General features: G+C 34.0%; 1 protein-coding gene across 1 annotated transcript; it reads left to right on the plus strand.

Annotated features, from left to right (window-relative positions):
- The first annotated feature begins 811 nt into the window (after nucleotides 1-811).
- On the plus strand, nucleotides 812-23,399 carry LOC125063177 (tenascin-like). Its single transcript, XM_047669448.1, has 8 exons — nucleotides 812-989; nucleotides 1,568-1,658; nucleotides 3,461-4,287; nucleotides 13,929-13,944; nucleotides 14,114-15,342; nucleotides 17,451-17,561; nucleotides 19,122-19,252; nucleotides 21,499-23,399. Exons 1-8 carry the CDS (start codon nucleotides 892-894, stop codon nucleotides 21,645-21,647), a joined length of 2,652 nt encoding a protein of 883 aa, XP_047525404.1. The 5' UTR covers nucleotides 812-891; the 3' UTR covers nucleotides 21,648-23,399.
- The last annotated feature ends 979 nt before the right edge of the window (nucleotides 23,400-24,378 follow it).

A 24,378-nucleotide genomic window follows, 5' to 3' on the forward strand; every position in this document is an offset into this window, starting at 1 on the left:
AATTTAAGTAGAATTTTATGGATCTCCCGCAGAGCTTAAACATTTTGATATTTACTGCAAACATACCATTTGTAGTTATACAAAAATTGGTTAGTTTACATTTCTTAATATGAATATTAAATGTGTTAGTATAAGTTGTAAAAAAATAAGTTTTTTTACTGCTCTACAGTGTAAAAGGGTAAAAGCCTCCTCCATATTTTTAAATAAAAAAAAATACAATAAAAATCATTTAATTCAGACCATTATAAGTCTATATATTGTTAGAAGAGTAATACTTATAACTATGTTACTATAAATTAAAATTAGAAAAATTATTAAAACATTTAATTCATAAATTGCGTTGTTTTGAGGCGCCAGGTACATGGGCATGTATATGAATCCAGTGTCTCAAAACAGCACATATTTCTCCATTTCTCTTTTTTTTTACTCTGATTTATCTCAATACATTGTTCAGATCGAATTGTCTTGTTTTGGATGATATGAATCTTACGTTGAAAATGCATAATTTTAATTGTTGTGACGTGGAGCGTCTTCTTCTATTTTTATTATTGTCCTGTTCTGGTTTTTATATGTAATCGAGAGAGGATTCCTCTCCATACCACCAATATATGTTTGTGTTTCGTCTAACAGGGTTAACCAGTGTTACATGGCCAGTTAAATCATTAACTAAACCACTGATTCAGTTGATTAATTACTTTTTTAAATAATTAATTTCATGAGTGAACCCGGTCGTTAACTAATTATACACAGATAGCAATTAAGTTTTAACGGAACGCATTAAGGGTGAAATTTAACTACGCTCCTACTGTGATTTACTGTCTCCTTTGATCACATTGTTTTCATCTCTCCTTCCATTTGGTAGTGTCGACAGGACAAAATTAAAAGTGAAAAATGTGCTTAAAATTATTAGTGATTTTCATGTTGAGTTGTGATGTATTTGTAGAAAGTTTAAAAGCCGGATCACCCGGAGTTTGTGTAGTTAAATCAAGGTATTAAAATATATATGTATATTTACATATTGCGTCAATATTTATATAAATTATTTAGGCATTTTAATTGATATATTAATGGAGTTATAGTCTGGATTTTTAGAGGTTTTTTAAGCTTTTTATTAATATATGCATAATTGTTTGGACGTTGAATTAAAGCATGATAAGGAATGTATGTTGGTCTGTCGATGAAATGATAGCCTGTGTCAGGTCCAGAATACATTATTTATTTGCATTTAACAAAAATTTAAACGGATTTTATATAGTATACTAACAGACTCGGAACTTAAGATGCAAGCTATCCTATCTTCTAAGTTAGATCAAACGGCATACGGTGTTCAAATTTGATTGAAATCGGTTAAGTAGTTTAGGAGTCCATAGCAGACAAACAACGTTACACATAATTTATATACATTAAGATATTACGTATATACATTTACACTTATGTTTTGCTACATCCTTTCCCGACGCCACCCTTCCAATCAATTAATACCACATCTTTCTAGTGAAAGTGCGAAAGTTTGGTATGTATTTGGTAGAATTTTAGTATAAAATCTATTTTTATAATAAAATTTCAGTGCGCGCAAGACACGAGCAAAGCCGATACACGTCGCTATTAACAAATGGTGTGGGAAGAAGAAATGTGTCGTAAGAAGGACTAAGTTAGAGGTAACTTATTATTATACTTTCAACAAGGGGTTAACTTTCGTAGTAACTTGATTATCTCACTTAAGTAAGGTACTTTGTAAGATGAGTTTTTAAGAGACTTATTTATGTTGAGTACACTAGAATATTACGAGTGTTGGCTAGTGGGGTCAGCGTGCGACTCTCATCCCTGAGGTCGTAGTTATGATACGGCTGTGTACCCATGGAGTTTCTTTCAGAAGCCCAAATGCGACAATTTTGCTTGTTGACGTACCCTGACAAATGAAAATGGGCTTCGTCTGAAAAAATCATTTTTTCAGAAAAACCAGCAGGTTGTTCCTGAATGAACTGAGCGAATCTGCGGCGATTTGAATGGTCGATCAGCTTTAATTCCTGCACCAGTTGAATCTTGTAAGGCTTCAAAGCCAAATCCTTTCGCAAAATTCGCCATGTTGTGCTTTTGGATAACCCCAATTGTTGAGAACGTCGTGAAATTGACAAATTTTGATCTTCTTCAACACTGTGGCTCACGGCGGCGATGTTTTCTGTTGAACGACCCGGTCGAACACGTGTTGGTGTTGGCACATTTTGTACCGAGCCTATCGACTCAAATTTCGCGACCAAATTCTTAACAGCGGTCTCAGAAGGACGATTATGCTGGCCGAAAATATCACGAATTTTACGAAATGTAACTTTAACAGAACCACCATTTTTATAGTGGATTTGAATTATTTTAATGCGATTTTCGAGCGAAATTGAATTCATTGTAATAATTGCCAAAGCACCTGCTACGAATACCGCCAAAAACTAAATGTCAAAACTATCACGTTCTCGGTGTTGCCACAATTGAAAAACAAACTTCTTGTTGAAATACCCTTTATATGCACATTTAACATTCGTTCGAACGGTGATGGAAAACGTCGGAAACCAGCAGAGGATGCACAGGGCGCTGAACACCTACTTGGCGATTAGTTTTACAAATGATCATGAAATAGATTCATAAATCTGTGGCCCAGACCTAGAAATGTTGAAACGCCACTTATAATTTATTTTACTTTAAACTAGTATCTACACTAATATTATAAAGAGGAAAACTTTGTTTGTTTGATTGTAATGAATAGGCTCATAAACTACTGGACCGATTTTAAAAATTCTTTCACCGTTCGAAAGCTACATTATCCACGAGTAATATAGGCTATATTTAATTTGAAAAAAAATAGGGTTCCGTAAGATAGTAGGGTTTTTCGGACACAAGGTGTAAAAAATCAACCAAAAAAGTTACTTATTTTGCGTACCCTGCCTAAACTATTAAAGATAGAACCATAAAATGTTCTAAGTAATTGTAGATCTTATAAATATCTACAAAAAAGTCCGTGACACACTATACCTATCTATGTCGAGTGAGGCACAATAACCATGTTACATAAAACGAAGCCATCTGGTGGTGAAACGTTCGCCGAGTTTGCTAGTAGTGTATAATTTTTTAAATGTGATACAAATGATGTTATGAGGTGATTATTATAAAAATGTAAAGATACTCTTATTCTAACAACAAAGTTTTTAAAAACAGTCTAATACAGCCCTGATGATGATGTCGCATCACCCCCCATCGAGGCTTGTGACATCGCATTTCTGCATCTGTTTTACTGGTAAATTTTCTTTTGGCAAGTCAGTCTTCCGTCAACATGTTTTCATATACATTTGCCATAGTCCATTGGCTAATGGAACCTTACGAAAGCATGGACTTGAATGAGTTGAGAGTGATCATGCACTTCAGGTTTCAGAATTGGTTTAGCCTCTGCTAATACGTTATCTTAAATTTGCAGACATATCTAGCATGGAGAACACAAACCGTCTGCTGCAGCGGTTGGCAATATAACGAAAACAACTCATGTGCACCCCTCTGCAGTACCGGCTGCAATGGAGGCCGCTGCACCGCTCCCGACACCTGTACTTGTGACCCTCCAGCTGTCACCCACCCTGAGCACAAGAACACTTGTATAACCCCTCAATTTAACCCTCCCTGTGTTAATGGCCAGTGTATCAATGATACATGCGTTTGCCAAGACAACTACGAGAAGTTGAACGGAACACATTGTTACCACTGTGAGCCAGGGTTCACTTTAGCAGCAAACTTTACATGTGTGAAGTGCCAGTGTGATAATGGTAGCTGTGTTGATAATACTTGCGTTTGTGATACGGGATTTGTCTTGAAGGACAACCTTTGTGAACCTATTTGTGAGGGGTGCAATGGACGATGTATACGCCCAAACTTTTGTCAATGCCAAGACGGGTATACATATGCAAACGGCAAGTGTGAACCAATTTGTAATAACTGTAATGGGACATGTGTTAGTCCCAATGTGTGCCAATGTTTTGATGGGTATATCAATGTGGGAGGCAAATGCGCACCTCAGTGTAATTGCGAGAAGTGTCTAGCACCAAATGTATGTAATTGTTCAGATGGTTATAGGAGTGATAATGGAACTTGTGTGCCTATATGTACCGAGTGCGTCAATGGATATTGTTCAGCCCCCGATGTATGTTCGTGTAACGAAGGTTTTATGAAGAATAGTGACGGTGTGTGCCAGGCGTGCTCAGAAGTTTGTACTTGCAATGCTAATGGGGAGTGCCTTGAGGAAATATGTCGATTGTAAGTACTGTTCAAATTTACTTTTCAATATTTTATTTCGTCTATTTTATAAGTAAATATAAAATAGACGAAATAAAATATTCATTCGGTGTCGAGACCCTTGGTCCGTGGGGTACTAGCGCTTTAAGGCTTTTTAAAGAAATTTCAAAAAGGTTAGTCGACATCACAGGAGACCGAAGATCTGGCAGCTACCTCGGACAAAGAATTAGTCTAGCAATTCAAAGGGGGAACGCTGCCAGTATCTTCGGAACCTTGCCTAAAGGGACTCCTTTTAATGATATATTTTAGTTTATGTTAAGTTTAGTTATTTATTTCAATGTTTTTCTTTTCATGTATGTGTAATGTGTATTAAATATAATATGTTTTATGTTAAAAAAAAAGTAAATATTAAATACTAGCTAATGCCCGCGATTGCGTCTGGGCAGGATTAAAATAATTGTTGTCCAAATGATGTAACGTGAAAGATATATTTTGTCTACTTTAAAAACCAGAAGCGTTAAAAGTGTCTATTTTCATTTAGTGTTACCAAATGTGCATTTGAAAATTTTTATCAATTTTAATTGAAGTTATGGTTCACTATTTTCGCTATAAAGCGTGATATCCATTTCCATCATATATTACATATGTGTGTATAGCGGTATTTTGACAGCGCACACCAGAATAGGTCGCAGATGGTAGATTTTTTCTTACTTGATATTTTGGACAATTCACACAATATCTTTATAAAGCCTATGTGTTGTTCTGATGTATAATCTATAATATTGTAAAGTTTCACTAAAATCCATTCAGTAGTTTTTACGTGAAAGAGTAACAAACATCCATTACATATTATTAATAGGATATCTGTACCATTATGTTCTTGAACCGACTTCTATTAATATGTGATGTTTGAAAAGATCCAAAAAACTAGGACGTATAGAGAAAAATTTATTACTACCTACTTTTAAAGAGCCTAATTAATAGCTGTGTTTTTATTTAAATGACACCAAAGAGGAAACACTCAATATCTTTTTTTATACAATTACAATGGCAGGGGAGTAATACTCTCACCACTAATAATAATAATAATAATATTACTATGGAGTAATACTGCCATTGTGTCCAGGGACTTTTTATATCTCTTACATTTTTACTAAAAAGATACATAAATTAATTACGCATTCGTGTAAACACTCAACATTTGATAGTGCGTCCTTAAGATCCCACTGGTAGGAACTCTAAGAAGTACAAATGAATAGTCTACGTACTCTAACAGTACGTTAAAGAGATAAATCTTGTGCGTATTAACGGGGACTATATTTAGCCATTCCCAAGAATGAATCAGAGTCCTACAACAATAAGCTAATGAACTGATAATAATGATGAAGTGCGATCACTCACATCTATTGTGTCAATGCAAATGGTGTATATCCTGTGCTGACGATATCATTTGACCTCAATGTACAATTCCATTTAAATATTGCAGTTTTTATTAGTGTTAACTCTTTATAACGAATTTCAATTTCCGAGTATTTTATTACGATTAGGGAGGGAAGGGAAAAAAACCAAATTTAACCAATTACAATAATATCTATATGTTAATTATTCTAAACACATATTCTGTTAACTTTGCCTGATGTAAATTTCGGCACCTCAAAAGGTTAGCTTTGTGAGCTGATTATAAAAACAATTACACTTAAGTATGTTCTTGGTGTCTAAATATGAAAATATTTCATCGTTATAGAGAATGGGTGGTGCGTTTTAAAGAGTGAATAATTGTATGGGTTATGTGTTAAACCAAACAAATGTAACTAATTTTACAAAGCTTTTAAGCCGTATGTGGTGTAGGGGCCACAATTCTTATTTTTCTTTAGCTTTTGTGGAAATACCAACAAAAATCTCTGACTTTTATGTTAGTAAATACGGGCTGGTTAGGTTAGAATGAGAGAGATACCTCTTAGTAACGAGCTATGAGTGTAAAAAGTACCGTTTTATATCCAGTGTAAAAGTAACATTTATAAAAGATTTTGGTTTAGAGCCATTGGCCTGTGCGGAATGAGTACCGTCGTGGGGTTTGAGGTCACTGCACTGCTAAATTATCGATTTGTTATGTTGATAACACTTTTACGTCATTATAACAGTGACCAAACGTCAGTGGCGTAACAATAGGGTGGCAGGGCTGGCAAAATTCCACGAACCCCCGACCTAAGAGGGCCGAGATATTATGTTCTATGGATGAATGTGAAGTCTCCAATACGCATGGGCTAGCGTGGGGACTACAGACCATTCCGTCTCGCCTAAGAGAGGAGGCCTATAGCCATTAGTGGGACATATACAACATGTAATTGAGTACGCTGAAACTCTCGAAGCTTATTAAAATTAACAGTAACAGAGTACAACGTGAGACAATTTTTACAGATAGAGTAAAATCAAAAGAATTGCCACGAAAGAAGATTTGCCACGGGCCCCAGATGTTATAGTTACACCACTGCCAAACGTCATCGATTGTGACGCGTAGCAAATAGTAATTATTTTGACTACTGACTTTGTAGATAATGTGAGCGCCATATGCGTCCTTATTCATGTTCATGACAAAAATATTATGCGTTGAACGAATATTCGCCATATCAAAATACTTTTGATTTATGCCCACTGATTTGGTTTTCGCTTTGAATCCATTTTGACATGATTTCATAAATTTTACTACAGTTTAGTTGGTTACGCTTAATATAATACAAAAGCAAACTATTTTAGCAATAATTTTTGATCACTACCGTTTACTTTGGTTCAAGAATGATTTTAAATTAAAGTGCCATGTTCTTGGATCTGCTCCATAACCACACAATTCGCGAAGTATTTTCAACAAATGTCAAACAACGACACCTTTAGTTGTACTCACAAACTAAGGTTGATCACGTTTTTGAAATTCTAATTGTTTTTCGAAAACATCGGTAGATGGCAGCCATCACCAATTAAATTGAAATTCAGTACATTATTTTCTTTTTAAAAGTCATATCTTAGAGCGCAACGGCAAACTGGGTTGATTTATGCCAGATTTAATTACAGTCGACTCTCGATAATTTGAAACTCAAGGGACCAGAGATAAATTTCAAATTATCAAGAGTTCAAAGTAACAATTGTTTAAATAACCACGTGGGGGAGGGGCGACTGAAGGAAATAAGAATGTAATCAAAATTTGTTACTTATTATTTCTATATTCTTATTATATATTAACAATTATTCACAATTTTTTATTTCGAAAAGAAGTCTGTAATCTTTTATGTAAACAATTGACAAGTCTGTGCATGTATGTAAACAAACGACAGGTATGTGCATGATAAACGCTTCAAATTATAGAGAAGACCGGATTTCAAATTATCGCATGTTGGCGAGCAAGATAATAATTTTTTAACTTCAAATTACCCAAGGGACCAATTATAATTGATTTTATTCAATTTATCTAGTATTTTTCAAGGGACCGGTAAAAAATTCAAAAAGGTCAAATTATCGAGTGTCAAATTATCGAGAGTCGACTGCTAATATCTGGTTTAATAAGCTTAAGTATACATATAAATTTTCAATGTCCATGAACTTGATTGCCAATTAAACGTTTTCTTGAACATTCCTGTCTATTTAGTTTCCATCCTCCTGTAATAGGTTCGTTAAACCACATATTGTTGCATAATTATAATTAATGCAATTCCTTATCAATAGGAAAATTCCAGAGTTGCGGTAGATATGATAAAAATGTTCACACCATAATATCCTTTATTCCTGATTGCCAGGGGCTATTTCTCTTTAAAGCGTTATTATAGGTATGACGTTAATTCTATGATGAATCAGTCATGCATTTTCTGGATTGATCTATAAATCTATAAGCTGAAACAAAAAGACATAATATCATTTCCCAGTTATGAAATCAGTTTAGTAGTTTTTGTGTTATGGGTAACCTAGTTGAAGGTGACATTTTAATTTTAACACACACACCGTGTGTTAAAATTAAAATTTCATTGACAGGTATTTGAGGTCTATAATTTTTTTTTAATCCAATTTATTTCATTCAACAGTGTCATGACACAGAAATTACACTATTTATTGTAATTGTTAATCGGAGAACTCCTGAGTTCGATAACCGGTGAAAAAATTAATACTGAAAAAAATATCGAAACGTATCACAGATTCAAAGACAATTATTAGTTTTTGAGTGTATTCAGAACTTGAAAATTCAAAGCATCGCTTTATTGACAAGAAACATTATCGTAACATAATAACAATTACCTTGTGGCATTACTCACTGGTTAATTATTTATAATTAACTATTCGATAATACGTTCGTTAACCAATGTGTGCCGTGTTTTAGATAACATATACAGATTCAAACCTATTTAGTTCTTTGAGCAGCTTAAATGTGAGATTCGTAACTCAGAAGTCATTCGTTTGAAACGTTGTTATTAATGGTTTTGTCTCTATGGGCACAATACAAATTTAATATTCTTTATATAGTAAAGTCTCTCTTTTATGATTTTTTTTTAGTTTATTGTATCTCGGAAAAGTCTGGTCACCACACTGGAATAGTGTGAAGTCTAGCGTCTGTAAAACATGGCAACTATATAACTTGGTTAGATTTATTAATCAACTACGCAACTTTATTGAGGGTAAAAAAATTAAAATTTTGGAACTTATTACAAAATCAGAGCCTCATTAAACAGTGCTGTAGCAGTCACATTTCCTATTTTTTAGCTTTTGATTAAATAAAACAAATCTCTCATATACGGTTAATTTTACAGTTTAATTTTAATAAATAAACGTATAAAAGTTTTATACCATTTTGGATACAGTCCATTTTATAGACTATATATAGATCGAGATTATTAACAAATCGATTATTTTTTATTTGTATTACCAAAACAAAGACAGTTAAATCAAGGTCACAGTTATTTGTTCATTATAGTAGCTGATAAAAAACAATACGTATCGTCAATTGAGCGTTAAATATATAGCCGATTAACGACCTACATGACAGGAATATAAATCACTATAAAATGTCTGGCCAATGTCCATTTTAATCGACATAGCGAAAATTTTAGGGTCCTCTGGTACCAACAGTACGGTATAATATGTGTCGTTCAAATCCCGAGTGTGCACCGTACGTATGTTTTAATGTGCAAAAAATATTTAAAGTATGTAAATTAGTAATCATAATAATCAAATATTAATTTATTTATACTTTATTACCTTAATCAAAAACATACTTACAACAAAAATGAAAAAAGCAGGTTACAAAAGTTATAAGGCAACGGGCGGCCTTATCGCTAACAAGCGATTTCTTCCAGGCAACCCTAAAGTGGAACAATAAAAAAGAAATACCTACAAATATACACTATTTACAATTTTCTTAACCTACATAGTAATAATTCAAATTCAAATTCAAATTCAAAAATCATTTATTCACGTAGGTAACACAATGTACACTTGTGATGCGTCATTAAAGAAATACATATTAATGCTTCTAATTTTACATTTACTGCCAGTTCTCAAATCAAGGGCGTAGAACGGAAGAGAAGAACTGGCAAGAAACTCTCCGCCACTCTTTTTAATCGCCATGTTTTTTTTTTACACAACGTTTGTAAGGAGCTGCAACCATTACACCATGTTCCACATGACATCTTAAGTAATTAATAATAATAACATAAATTAAAAACAAAGACTTGTCCCCTATCAGCAGGAGGCATGGTGTAATAGGAGCACGCACTTACATTCTAGTAGGAACAACACGCAATTAAAAATTAAAAATTAATCCGAATGTAAAAAGTTTGGTCCCTGTGTTACCTTTAAAGCACCAGCTCTGGGGTTACCGGGACTATCTATGTACAGGCGCCAACTTAAATCTTTAATTAGCGCCTGAGCTCTTGAACCCCACGGCCAAGAGTCTCTATTCCAAAGGGAACAATATCGAAGTTGGAGGAAAGCCTCTTATATTTGAGGTGAGACAGGGCAAACGTGTCCACAAGTAGCATCCCATACCAAAGCCCGTCCCAACTTCCCAGGTATCAACGACATCCCATCTGGCCGGTTGCCAACATCTCTTGCGATGCCTGTTGATGTCGAATATGGCATATGGAATCTTGGCATCTTCTTCATCTAATTTATTTTTTTAAATTACGTTAATTGAAATGACTACACGAAAATTTAGAATTACTTTAATTTGTAAGTTGTATACTTGTAGTTAGTTAATGTAATTAGTTAATTTAGGTTATATTTAACCGAAGTAATTAATTAACCGCTACCGCATTCAATTTTTGCCTATTTAATAATAGTTATATTACAGAACCATAGTATATTATAATAATTATGACATACAATTTGTAGCGGCTTTCCTTTAGCACGTGTGAATTCTATTAGGTTCCCATACGATTTGCATAATATTTTTGCTTATTCAAATTCTATACGCTTATCGCTATATCACCGGACGTAACTGCAAAATGTCATTGTTCTAAGCCAACAAATTCATCTGTCAAATGCTTTAAAATAAACACGAATTAATTAACTAAGTGATTATTGCTAGCAAGATTTCGCGCAAACTAGAGACAGTGTTTTCATTGAATACTTCGTAATATATTTTGATGTTCAGTTAACTTTTACTCTATAGAATATAGCATCTTTTAAAGCAAGCTTTTAAGCCAAGAATAACTTCTTAACGCTTATACTGTATAAAATAATACATATTTCGCTTCCCAGCTAAACAGGAGTATAGGCACAGACTGCACATCAATATTGTTACCATGGAGAGAGATCAGAGATGTTCGGATTAATACCCGCAGAGCAGTTTTATCATCGGACGTCGAGGCAGAATACAAAATTCCACCTGTATCACCTCGACGTCCGTCGTTCGACAACCGAACGTTTTTAAGGGAGCTTTTGCTGCGCACCACCACTATGTGGAACCAGTTGCCCACTGAAGTTGCCCAATATTTCCGAACCAATTCGACTTAGAATATTTCAAGAAAAGAGCGTACTAATTCTTAAAATTAGCGTGTCCATGGGCGGTTGTATTACTTAACATCAGGTGAGCCTCCTACCCGTTTACCCACTGTTCAATTAAAAAAGAAACAGCTTTTATCTTTGTATCATTACGGACTTGTAAATTCCGTAGGATTTGGTTAGTCATGGTAACATTAAAAATATATAGAAAATATTATAGATAAATTCAAAGTATGTTATTCCCGTTCGGCGCTATCAAAGCTTTTTCTATATCACTTCTAAACACAGAGGAAACGTTGTCTTAGACAATTGCTTATTCAAAACACAGTGTCCTGTAAGGGTAGCCAGTTGGAATTGAGCTGTGTTCCGAGGCGATCGTGCTACGGATGCGATATCTTATCAGTATGGAAATACAGTGGTTGTTTGTGGTGTTGATATTTGAATTTACTGCAAGTGGTTTAAAAGTTGGTGAGCCAAATGTGTGCCCGTAAGTTTTTGGTTTAAAAATTAGTTTCTTCATACAATTAAGTCAGTTAAATTATTATTATCAAAGCGTCAACACAAATTATAAGTATTGTAGTAATAGGTGGCTATCAGAAACACGTGGTACACAATTTTAAAAGAAAAGCTTATAAACTTAATAAAATTTTGAATTACTGAATATAGCTTTTAATAGAGGTTCAAGATTCATGGTTTTTTTACGTACGTAGTAGATATCTTTATTTATCAGAGTTAAAGAACTATGGGGTCACCGGTCAAACATAAATTTGTGGTTTTGCTTCTAGTATTCTCAACCGTCACATATGCCTTGAATTGTGCTGTCCGTCTTTGGATGAAGACGGACTTAGCTGTTGCGATCTAAGCAAATGCTGTATTTGTCACATGTCTCGGGCTTAGACAATCTAGTATTAGGTACATGAACCATTAAGTGCCTATTAAGTTTGACTATTGTCTTTGTTGAGCAGTGTTTGCCTAGTGGCTTCAACGTGCGACTACGATCCCTGAGGTCGTAGGTTCGATCCCCGGCAATGCACCAATCGACTTTCTGTCTGTGAAGGAAAACATCGTGAGAAAACGGCCTGCCTTAGACCCAAAAAGTCTACGGCGGCGACCATAAAACAGATACAGCCAGAGATAATATATTATAATATATATTTATAAAAAGGTTTTAACATTAAAAAAGGAAACAAGAAAAATTATTCAATACATTTAACTAAGTAATACCTTATTTGTGAACCTGTGTTGTGTGATGGTGTGAAAGTGAGGGAATGTAGGTGAGGGAGTGTGTGTGTGCAGTTTGCTCCTGATGCAGGTGATTTAGCGCTATGGATATTCTTAATACTCCTTTAAATCATATGCCGTGATAGCTTAAACAAGTCAAGGCTTAAATGTGGGTTGTATGTCCGTACTGCGCGTTGGTTTATTTAATGATTCACAAAGGCCAATCATTTTATTTTTCATGTATGTATGTTGTGAACAATTAATTACCAAATCAAAATAGTACTTTACTAAGTGTTAATTAAGATAATTAAGGTTACGAGGTACATGTAGAAAATCGTTTATTTAATTTCAAGTTTTTAATGCAATGTAGAGTTTCGAAGGTTTTTAGGAAATTAGTAATAACAGTTTCGGGTTGGAAGGACCTATCATGGAGGCGGTAATCGGGTATTTTTTTATCTTTAATTATAATTTTATGTGAGCCCGATTAAGCCTTTAACATTGCAAACTACAATACACAGATTTTATGTATTCATAACACAAAATGACAGCAGTACATTACATAGAGTCGACACCATACCATAAAATAGTTATTTTTACAGACTCAAGAAGCAGTTTACAACATTTGTTAGGATGTGCTAAGGGCGGTAGTGTCGGTAGAAACGAAGCTTACCTTATTATTAAATGTATCCATAAATTGATACGTAACGGGGTTGAAGTTCGTCTACAATGGATTCCTTCACATGTGGGTGTCAGGGGTAACGAGTTTGTGGACTCTCTTGCATCCAAAGCTCTACAGACCGGCATACCTCTCGACATCGTACCTCACTACATTGATCATCTCCCAAAACTTAAAAATTACAATTTTATGAAATTTAAATGTTATTTTAATGAATGCTCTCAGGACAAAGGCATCTGGTACAGGACCATTGTGGACGAACCTCCACGCGAGCCTTGGTTTTTCTCAAGAGTTCTCAATAGAAATGATTTAGTTATTTGCTTCCGAACCCGTACTTACCACATGCCACTTAACAAGTTTAATTTTATTATGAAAAAAAGAGACGATCCAAATTGTACACGATGTGAGAGAGAAGAGGACCTCCTACATTTAGTTCTCGAGTGTAAAATCAATGAAAAAGCTAGGTTGGATTTCTTAAAGGAATCTCGATGTTCTACTGGCGACTTTCTCTTCTTTCTCCATCAAATATTAAGTTCAGGGTTCACTGCTGAATTTAGTGACAGATTTATTAGTTATATTATAGAGTCATTGAACCTTAGATCTGAATACTATAAAAATGCTCGTTAATTAGTAAACTGTTAGAGTAATACCTTTGTCAACGTTCTTATATTTTTAAGCCGCCTTAATCATTAGATGTATGGCTTATAAAATAAATAAGATTAAAAAAAAATAAAAAAAAATAACACAAAATGACAGTACTAAATAACTTGCTTTTGTTTTTCAGGTACGGGCGAAGACGTGTAAGTTATTATTACTATTATTTCGGATAAAAATTAACATTTGACATGAAAGATTATATGTTCTGTCTATGACATTGTTACTACAAATTATTACTATAAATTGTGTTGAAGGATCTAACTTATTATAGAACAACCTGCGTTTTACTCATCATTTTGTATAAATTTTCAGAAACCTGTTTGTTGTGTCGGATACACATATGATAGTAGCAGTAATTCCTGCCGTGCAAAATGCAAAGACGGCTGTATCAATGGTACGTGCGTCACAATAAACAACTGCGTCTGCACACCACCATTAGTCCTTCTCAATGGGAATAAATGTGTTAGCCCCATTTGCGACCAACCCTGTACCCACGGACAATGTACTTCAAGAAATGTCTGTACTTGCGAGACAGGATATGCACACGTCGATCAGTTTACATGCAAACCAGTTTGTGACCCAACCTGTGAAAATGGAAAATGTGAAGCCCCAAATATATGCACTTGTACCGACGGCTATACATTAGTCAACAAAACTTGCCAACCTGTATGTAACGAATGTAATAACGGCGAATGTATCGCTCCAAACGATTGTAAATGTAATACAGGATATACGAAACAGGATAGTATCTGCCTGCCTGATTGCCAACGTCCTTGCGTTAATGGAATTTGTTCTGGACCTGATAAGTGTTCATGTGATGTCGGCTTTGCTATCAACCCTTTGGATAGATTTAATTGCCAACCGGTCTGCGAAACACCATGCGTTAACGCTACGTGCGTTTCTCCCGGCACGTGTTCTTGTTTCTCTGGATATTTGCCGCTTAATGATACAATCTGTACACCAAAATGTGACGACTGTATACACGGAGATTGCATAGCTCCAAACGAATGTAGATGTCATAAAGGCTATGTTTCAGAAAGTGGTAAATGTGTGCCGAAATGTGACGGTTGTAGTAATGGCATATGTACAGCTCCAAACACCTGTGATTGCGATAATAGTTATAACCTTTCCAATGGCACCTGCAAGCCAGTTTGCAATCCTGAATGTGTTAATGCAATGTGTGTTGGACCAAATCAATGCAGATGTTTTGAAGGATTCCAAAGTATCAATAGCTCAACTTGTAAAAGACACTGTGATAACTGTAAAAATGGAAAATGCTTGGAAGGCAATTACTGCTTTTGCAACGAGGGGTACAGTTTGGTGAAAGGGGTTTGCACTCCAAGCTGTTCTTTGCCTTGCGTGAACGCAAGATGTGCGGCACCGAATACTTGCGAATGTCTGGAAGGCTATAAACGAAATGAGACATCACCTAATAGCTGTTTCAAAGCCTGCATCTGTGAAAACGGGAGATGTATCGAAGATGAATGTATTTGTGATGCTGATTACGAGATGTTGGGTGGCAATTGCACTGAGATTAGACCGTGAGTATTAAATTAAATATTGAATAAATAGAGGTTGACGATTTATAAAGTATGTAGATATTAATTACATTGAAATTATTCGTTAACAATCGTATTAGGAAAAATATAGAGACTCTCATCCCGAGTTCGTAGGTTCGATCCCCGGCTGTGCACCAATGAACTTTCTATGTGCGCATTTAACATTCGCTCGAACGGTCAAAACATCGTCAGGATACTTGCCTTAGATCCAAAAAGTCGACGGTGTGTGTCAGGTACAGAAGGCTGATCGCCTACTTGCCTATTAGATTGCCAAATCATGAAATGCCATTGATATATTTGCAAAGAAAGTGGTACCTTTAGATCGATTAATTATAAAAATCTGCACAATCAGCCATATAAAAGTAGGTGCGCAAATGTCTTATTAATTACCATAATGTATAGTAAGAACATTAACATAATGTCATCATAATAAGTTATTAATAACTGTTATCAAACTTATGGTCTAAATAGTCGCCCAAGCTATATAGGCACCTTGCCTTAAAAAATTAATCACCTTCCTAAGACCTTTAACCAATTTATAAGTTAAGCTACAGAGAGTTAACGTATTTCATATACTATGTTTCGTTTCTATCGACACCTGGCTTTATTCTCATAACATAAATATGTTTTAAATCGAGAACAATCGTGTTTGTAAAATCTTCAGCAGAATCTGTTTAACATTAACATTCAGGTTTAAAAATAATGTTTTTGCCTCAAAATGAACTTTGATGAACCCATGAGCATTACAAATGTTAGTCATGCATATTTTTGTCACAAAGTAGAATTACATACAAATGTTGGGCATTTTTAAAACCTAAGTTTTTTTTTTTTAAATAATTTTACGTAATAATTTAATAATAAGTAGGTATCATTCAATTAGTTAATTAATAATCGATATTTTTTGTCAACAATATCATTATTTTAAATATTTTTATATATATATAAATTACAGTAGCAACAATTTCCTTACAAGTATATAGAAGCCCTTCAATCTTGTCCTTTTATATGTATTTATATCCTAGGTCTATTAAGACTTATGTAGGTACGTACGGCACTGAATTTTAGCGAAACCAACTAAGGAGGTCCTTCTAAGGATAAAAGTCAGATTAGAGAATTAGTTTTATTTGACAAATATAATACGTTTTTGGCATATAGGAGTAGACCTAAAATCGACCTAAACTGATATGCCTTTAGACCTAAAATCGACGTGTCAGGTATACGATCCATAATGCATAGAATCATAACTGAAATATGCAACGTTATAAGCGTTTGAATTAGGATTTTTTTATAAATTGTCTCTGAACAAAGATACAATTTAACGATATAGCCCAACGTAACACTAATAAGTAATATAAAACTAACCTAATTTACTAATGTATATATTTTAATATAAGAAAGTGTCCAATAACACTACTTACCGTCTCTATTAAGGGGAAGACACTCTATTTTTTAAATATAATTAATAGATGAATATATAAATAAATTATTTTATTAGTTGTTTGAAGGTATTAGGGTAATAATAAAATGGTTACCAATTTAGGAAGTTGTCTCATTGGCAATCGTGTAGCATAATGTTCTTAAGGGGTGGGCCGTTGGCTGGCCATACGTCATACTCGTGAACGGGTGAACGCTACTTGTGGTGACTGGTCGTACTTTAATTCGTGTATGCGGTGATGTTAGTTATTGCGACTAAGTTAGGTATTTGTGTGTTGTTCCCACGACAATGTAAGTGCTTGCTCCTATTTCACCATGCCTCCTGCTGATAGAGGACAAATCTTTGTTTTTTATTTATTTTATTATTATTTATGACTTAAGATGTCATGTGGAACATGGTGTAATTGTAGCAGCTCCTTACAATCGTTCTATAAAACAAAAAACGTGGCGATTAAAAAGAGTGACGGAGAGTTTATTGCTAGTATTTATCTTTTGACGTTCATAAGTGTACATTGTGTTACCTATATGAATACATGATTTTGTTATCGACTTTGACATAATAGAACTAATATATATCAACTGTTACATATCTATTCATAATATGTGTTAGAAAATACCGTTTAAGATATTAATCTATGTATGACTTTGTGTTTCAGAGTGGAATGTAAAACTTGTGAGGGAGAGTGTACGGATGGCATATGTTGGTGCAAGAATGGCAAGCCATGTTACCGTTTAGAAGAGCCAGCTGAAGTTGGAGCGCCTACAAAGTAAGCTATAATTATTCGGATATGTCCATGAGAATGTGAGAGAGTCGAGTCGAATTGTGTCCGGTAATTTATTTATTTATATTAAAGGTTCTAAAGCAACGTGTATGCATAAAATTATACAAGAAAATATGACATCACAAATTTTACACACATACACATCAATTATATTAGAACATAAGCAAGCTAGCAATGGAATAAAATGAAACAAACAAAACTATATAGAAACTTAAATCTCATTAAGAGCGTGGTAAACAGTGTTACGGTAATTTGGAAGATTGTGGTAAAATATAGTACATATTTTCTCTTGAAGACTGATGTATATGATATACAATATGTAATTTTATATAATATAATACTGTAATTCTATTAATATACGTATTATAAAAGTTTTCAAATATAAGCACGCAATATCTTCACCCAACGCTTTTTCTTCTTCAGAGGCCCTTTCATCTTTAACCACTTCCTTAAAAACAAAATACTCACTTTCGATTCAAAACTTTATACATTCACTAACAATCTTAAACAACTTCTCTACCTGTCCTATGCTGAAACGGAAAGTATTCTTTTGGTCCAACAATAATTTAATTGAAAATTGTGTTATGTAGATATTGTGTCAAGTACTTGAATTCGTGTATGCGGATTGCGGTGATGTTAGTTAGCTATTTCGACTTCGATTTGCGTGTTATTCCCACGAGAATGAAAGTGCGTGCTCCTATTTTACCATAGCTCCTGCTGATAGAGGACAAATCTTTGTTTTTAATTTATTTTACTATTATTTATTACTTAAGATGTCATGTGGAACGTGGTGTAATGGTTGCAGCTCCTTACAAACGTTGTGTAAAACAAAAAAACTTGGCGATTAAAAAGATTGGCGGAGAGTTTATTGCCAGTTCTTCTCTTCCGTTCTACGCCCTAGATTTGAGAACTGGCAGTAAATGTTAAGTTAGAAGCATTTAATGTATATTTATTTTTTGACGTTTATAAGTGTACATTGTGTTACCTATATGAATAAATGATTTTTGACTTTGACTTGACTACAGTTAACATGTCAAATGGAAGAGACAAGCTGCCCACAACACAGGGTATCCTAATGTGGGGGCTAGTGTACTTTATTTTTAACTAAACATGCTTTTTATTATGTATAATAATAACGTTTTCATATCACATGCATTGAAACAGCAAGTTTTGATCTCTGCTTTGCCAGTCGAAACAAGACAATTTCAGACCAATGCGACTGTTCATTTATTTATTATTCATGTCTTTATTTCAAGTCTATCAGAATCGCATTTATTTATTTAAAAAAAAGCGAATAAAATCATAATCAAAAGTCGTCGTTTTATAACATGTGATATGAAAAATATAGTGTGTATTCGCTCGGGCAGTCAACTCTCGCCCTCGTCAGAAATAGCCTTGTTTCACACCTAGTCACACAATATACAATTTTTTATTTTTCTATTTTTCACTATAGTTTATCGAATTGATGTACTCATTTTCGAATATAAATAATAGTTTTAGACTTTTCCGAGCGTTGAATACTCAGACAAAATTAAATATTTTCAGATTGGCAGGTCTGGAGCTGGGCTGGCTCCTTGGTGGAGTTGTGGGGTTGGCATTACTGACTTTGGTGATAATAGTGATGGGTCACATTTGGCGGAAGCGACGAGAATACGGCGCGAAGGAAACTGAAACAGGTATATAACTTATAGAGAGATTTTTGATTTTATAAAAAAAGTAAATTTAAAGTACTCGATCAAACAGTAGTTGATACGTCAGTTGAAACAGTTGCCGTGTGAAAATCAAAATATTTATATATACTCCAGTCAAATTACGAAATAAATAAACATGAGCGAACACAGTTTGGGGATTTTGAGGATCGATAGGGGGGTGTATTCTGAGCATAAATTCCAATTTGAGGAGTTGTACTGAGGTCAGCTCAAGGTCATTTCGATGGAAACGCGTTTAATTCGATATCTCGAGAATGGTTAGTGTTAGGCGAAAAATTGTAGAGACCTTTTCTTTTCCTAACTAAATTTACTAACTTTTTTATAAGAAACTTTTTTTTATAACATTAATATTTTTCAAGTTATTACTCCCGCAAGGCAGAAATTTTACTTTTTTTTCAATTTTTCGTCATTTTCTCCCCAACCATTTAATTTTATTAAATTTTACCGATCATGGAAGTGTAGATCTTTTAATTATGAACAATTTTGTTCTTAAACTTTTTTCCGTAATGCCAATACCTTCGGAGTTATAGATTACTTTACCGAGCGAAATCCGCGCCACTGTCGCAATATAAAAAGGTCAATCGATTAAACTATTTAAAAATTAGGTATTTAATTAAGGTAAATTTAAGTAAATTAACAATTAAAACTGTTTCACACATTTATTTATAGAAAAATAGGTTATAAAATTCGGAATATTAAGCACCCGAGGTCGATGGAAGTGATTCGTAAATATTCGTGGTCCTGACGGTATCCTAAAAAAGTTAGTAAATTTAGTTAGGAAAAGAAAAGGTCTCTACAATTTTTCGCCTAACACTAACCATTCTCGAGATATCGAATTAAACGCGTTTCCATCGAAATGACCTTGAGCTGACCTCAGTACAACCCCTCAAATTGGAATTTATGCTCAGAATACACCCCCCTATCGATCCTCAAAATCCCCAAACTGTGTTCGCTCATGTTTATTTAACCCGTTTTTAGCCATAATTTGACTGGACTAATACGCAACACTCAATAAAAAAAGAAACAAATGTACTACGAGTTCTCAAATCAACGATAAGAACAGCCCTGCGATTCTGTAACTCACTTTTCGAACTCACACAGCAGTTTTCGCATCGGCGGTCGCTCTCAAATCAGTCGTGAAGCAGTCATTTTATGATTTGGCATTCTGAAAAGGTGGGAGCTTGTAGTTTATTGTTTATCAGAATGGCAAATCATAAAATGACTGATTTGAGAGCGACCGCTGATGCGAAAACCGCTGTGTGAGTTCGAAAAGTGAGTTACAGAATCGAAGGGCTGGTTAGAAACTCTTTTCCAATACTTATCTATTATTGGAATAAGAATATAAGTTTCGTTAAGTTTTGCATCAAATATTTTTTAAATAGCTAACAAGATATCCGTAGAAGCCTTTGTAATAGTTCAAAAATAAAATATTGATTTTAATAATATGGCAACACTAAGCTTTCAAAATAAGTATCATGTTGTAAAAGCGGTAATAAAAATGATCATTATAAATAAGCAATGTACATAAAGTAGCTACCATTTAGTTATGTAGTTAATTTTAATTCGTACGCCGTAATTCGCGATAGTAATTATCAAGCTCCGTTTTTGTGCGATTAAATTGATTACAAAATTTCATTATGTGACGGAACTGGCTTGAGTATTTATCGTTTATGAATTTTTTAAATTTTTTATTTGAATTGTTTTTATTCTCCTTCATGATTGTTATATTTGCCTTGGAATGAAAAACGAAAAATTTCATCTCATGTGCGAACTCAATTAAAGTGATGTAAAAATTTTGTATTTTGGAATTAAATAATATTTGTTGACTTTGATCTATTTATAGACCAGTGCCGATAATTTTTGAAACAAAAAAAAAATACAGTAGGATGAAACCCATGGCGATTAAAAAGAGTGGCGGAAAGTTTAATGCCAGTTCTTCTCTTCCGTTCTACGCCCTTGATTTGAGAACTGGCAGTAAATGTAAAATTAGAAGCTTTTAATGTTTTTTTTTTTTGACGTTCATTAGTGTAAATTGTGTTGCCTATATGAATAAATGATTTTTGAATTTTGTAGTAATAGTAACTTCCGCTGAGGACCTTCCTGCACCATTATTTAGGTGCTGCCCTGGTTCCTCGTTCCTGTGACATCTCGCTTTTTAATCTATTCCTTCCTACTCACTTCGTCATAAATAATCTCTTATTCAAAACTTTCAGGTGGCAACGAAATCGGCAGCGTTGTATACACAGTACCTGATACGCTGTTAACTAGAAGACCAGGAAGTATCGTGAACGTCTACGGCGAAAACGAAGATGAAAACGAAAGTGTGAACGAACCTCTACGACCGATGGACGACGCCTTATAGTACTAGTATTAGGGTTTATTAGAAATAGTATTCATTTTATTCTTAATTATGAAAGTGCTGCATTTTTTAATTATGGAATAATTGTTGAACGTCTTGCATAAGGCAGAGTCGCTTATAAAGAGTTAACGAATAATTAAGTTATTTATATTAAGAAGTTCAATATTATCAAAGTTTTCTACTGTAATATGCTCTCTTAAACCTATCATGGTCGTTAAATTGAAGCGATCTTTTTTGGCTAAACGTCAAATTAAAAGGCTTTTTATGGATCAGACGATCAGTGTGTGCAATCGGATAGCTACAGCCTATTTTAGAAATCTGTAGGCCGTAGTCAAAAATCCAAACATATTACCCAAATAATTGGTTAGATTATATAAAATAATAACCAACGTCGTTAAATGTTGCGCCCCTTATACTTGCGCCTCATATATGGCGGGTGTATTACTTCTTTAGAGAGAATTGGTAAACACCATAGAGTAGAAGATAAGTTTATTATAATTATTGATGGGACGTAAGTGATCTTTACTAAAGTATGTGTCCCTTAATAGAACATACATTTCTGTTTTTTTTGATAATTTTTGTTATAATAAGCAAGTAGGCATTTTGTTACAACAATTCTTTTGGATTGAATCAAATCCAAAAGAGTTGCTTTTCGCCGGAAAGCCAACTTCCGGACAATTCAGACCGTGCCTTGCGTTCGTAATTATAAAATAATTCTATATAAAATATTGCTCTAATGATATTTTTCTACTTTGTATGTACTTTTTTCTATCGAACCATATTACAACGCTTTCTAAAGGTGTTTTTGATATATAAATATGTAAGTTAGTGACTCGTAGCTGTGCACAAATCTTGATTTATACTAAAACAATAGACGTTAAATAATACTTTTTTTAATTACAGCGTCTAAGAATTACAACTAATTTCTTGGGCTCTATAATTTATGCCCAGTTCATCATGTTTAATTATACTTAGGTATATCCGTACTTCCTTCGTGGCGTGTTGGAGCGCTTAGTCTATTCAGTGTGATCAGAGAATCTTCGTTTTGAGCATACTTACCATCTCATAAGCAGTATATTCACATAAAAAAAGTACAAATCTCAAGTACAAACTAAACGTTACTACAGGAGATTTTTGAGTCCTCATTTCTATCTGTTTTCTTCTCAACTCATCCTTTTTGAATTAAGTGTCATATTTCATAACGATAGTTTTAATATTATTTATTATGTGTTAATAATAAGATTAAGGAATGCTATTTAATAGCCAGTGTACATAAAATAAGAAAGAAGATAATTTTTAAAATTTGTTAATTTTATTTTCACGTCTTAAGATGTTTGTGCGCACCAATACGTGCATATTATATCTTATTTCGGCCATACAATGGCGATAAGAACTTGGAGAAACTGATCGTGGTTGGCAACAGGCAAAAGATAACGTGGCCTTTCACCAACCAGATAGACTGATCAAGTGAAAGTATCATCAACACTATGCACTGTTATAAGACATGCGCTGGACAGAAACCGGTGGAAACAGATTGTCCGCTGTAGATGTTTCCTTCCTCACCACGTTGCTCAGACATGAGCTACCGACTGCAGAGAAATGTGTGTCATCATTCATTATTAATCTTTCAGAAAGAGATAAACTGCCAGTAGAAAGGTGTCTTTGATTTTCAATAACAGATTACTTTCAATACGACATATTTTTATTTTTTTAATCAAATTGTACTTTCTTTGAATAAACTGAAAAGCTACTGCATTTTAATATTATTATAAACATTATTTATTCCTAAGTAACATAGGCTATATATTTTTCAAAAATATTCTTTAAAAATAAATAAATTCTCAGCCGACATAGACCGCTAATATTCATACAAATGAAAATAAATCTTCGAAATATGGTTAGGCGTATAACTTTCAAACGACTGTACTAAATTTTTTTTCGTGTTTGACAAGGTTTGTATAAAAAACCGGGGGTTATAATTCTTATTATATGAAAAGAGAGTCAGTAAAAAGGGACAGAAGACTGAGATAAATATATGTATATTCAAAATATTGAGACGCACACTAAAACTACACTGACTAAAAACAATTTTAATTAAGCATATTATATTTATACAGGATAAAAAATAATTAATTCATATCTATCAATTGTGTTTAAATAATATCGTTATAAACATGTTATAATATGCTTACTACGGGGAATAATGCCTTTCTCATTGCCACAAACCACCTTCTTTTACGTCTTCTAAAGTCTATATGCCATCTCTTTTCGAAGGTTGGCTTTACTTTAATTTTGGATGCCGTGCTTCTTAACAATGACTTGGTGCTTTGACAAACCATTGCCTAAGAAAGAAAGATTCTTCAACCAAGACGTCTGTCTGCGGCCAGACCTCCTTCTACCAGCCATTTTGCCTTGTATGATTAGTGGGAGAAGCATATCTCTTGTCAACTACCATAACACCATGCATGCTCGTCGGTTATGGGTGCTTTTGACGTGTGTCTTCTCTAGTACTTCATGGATGGATGGACAAGGCCTTCCCGACCTGTTTTCACTATCCACGGTTGCCTTGTATGTACTACTCGTAAGCCGCTATTCGATCATGCTTTCTTTAAAACCCAACCAACTAAGTGATCCTTGTCACTACGTCCCTTTTTATTCAATAACGTATCTCACTTTTGCTTATCCTATAACGTAATGTTACCCCACACATACTTTTTAATATTGTCATTGCAAC

This window comes from Pieris napi, chromosome 3 (genome assembly GCF_905475465.1).
Source record: "Pieris napi chromosome 3, ilPieNapi1.2, whole genome shotgun sequence".
Lineage (NCBI taxonomy): Eukaryota > Metazoa > Arthropoda > Insecta > Lepidoptera > Pieridae > Pieris > Pieris napi.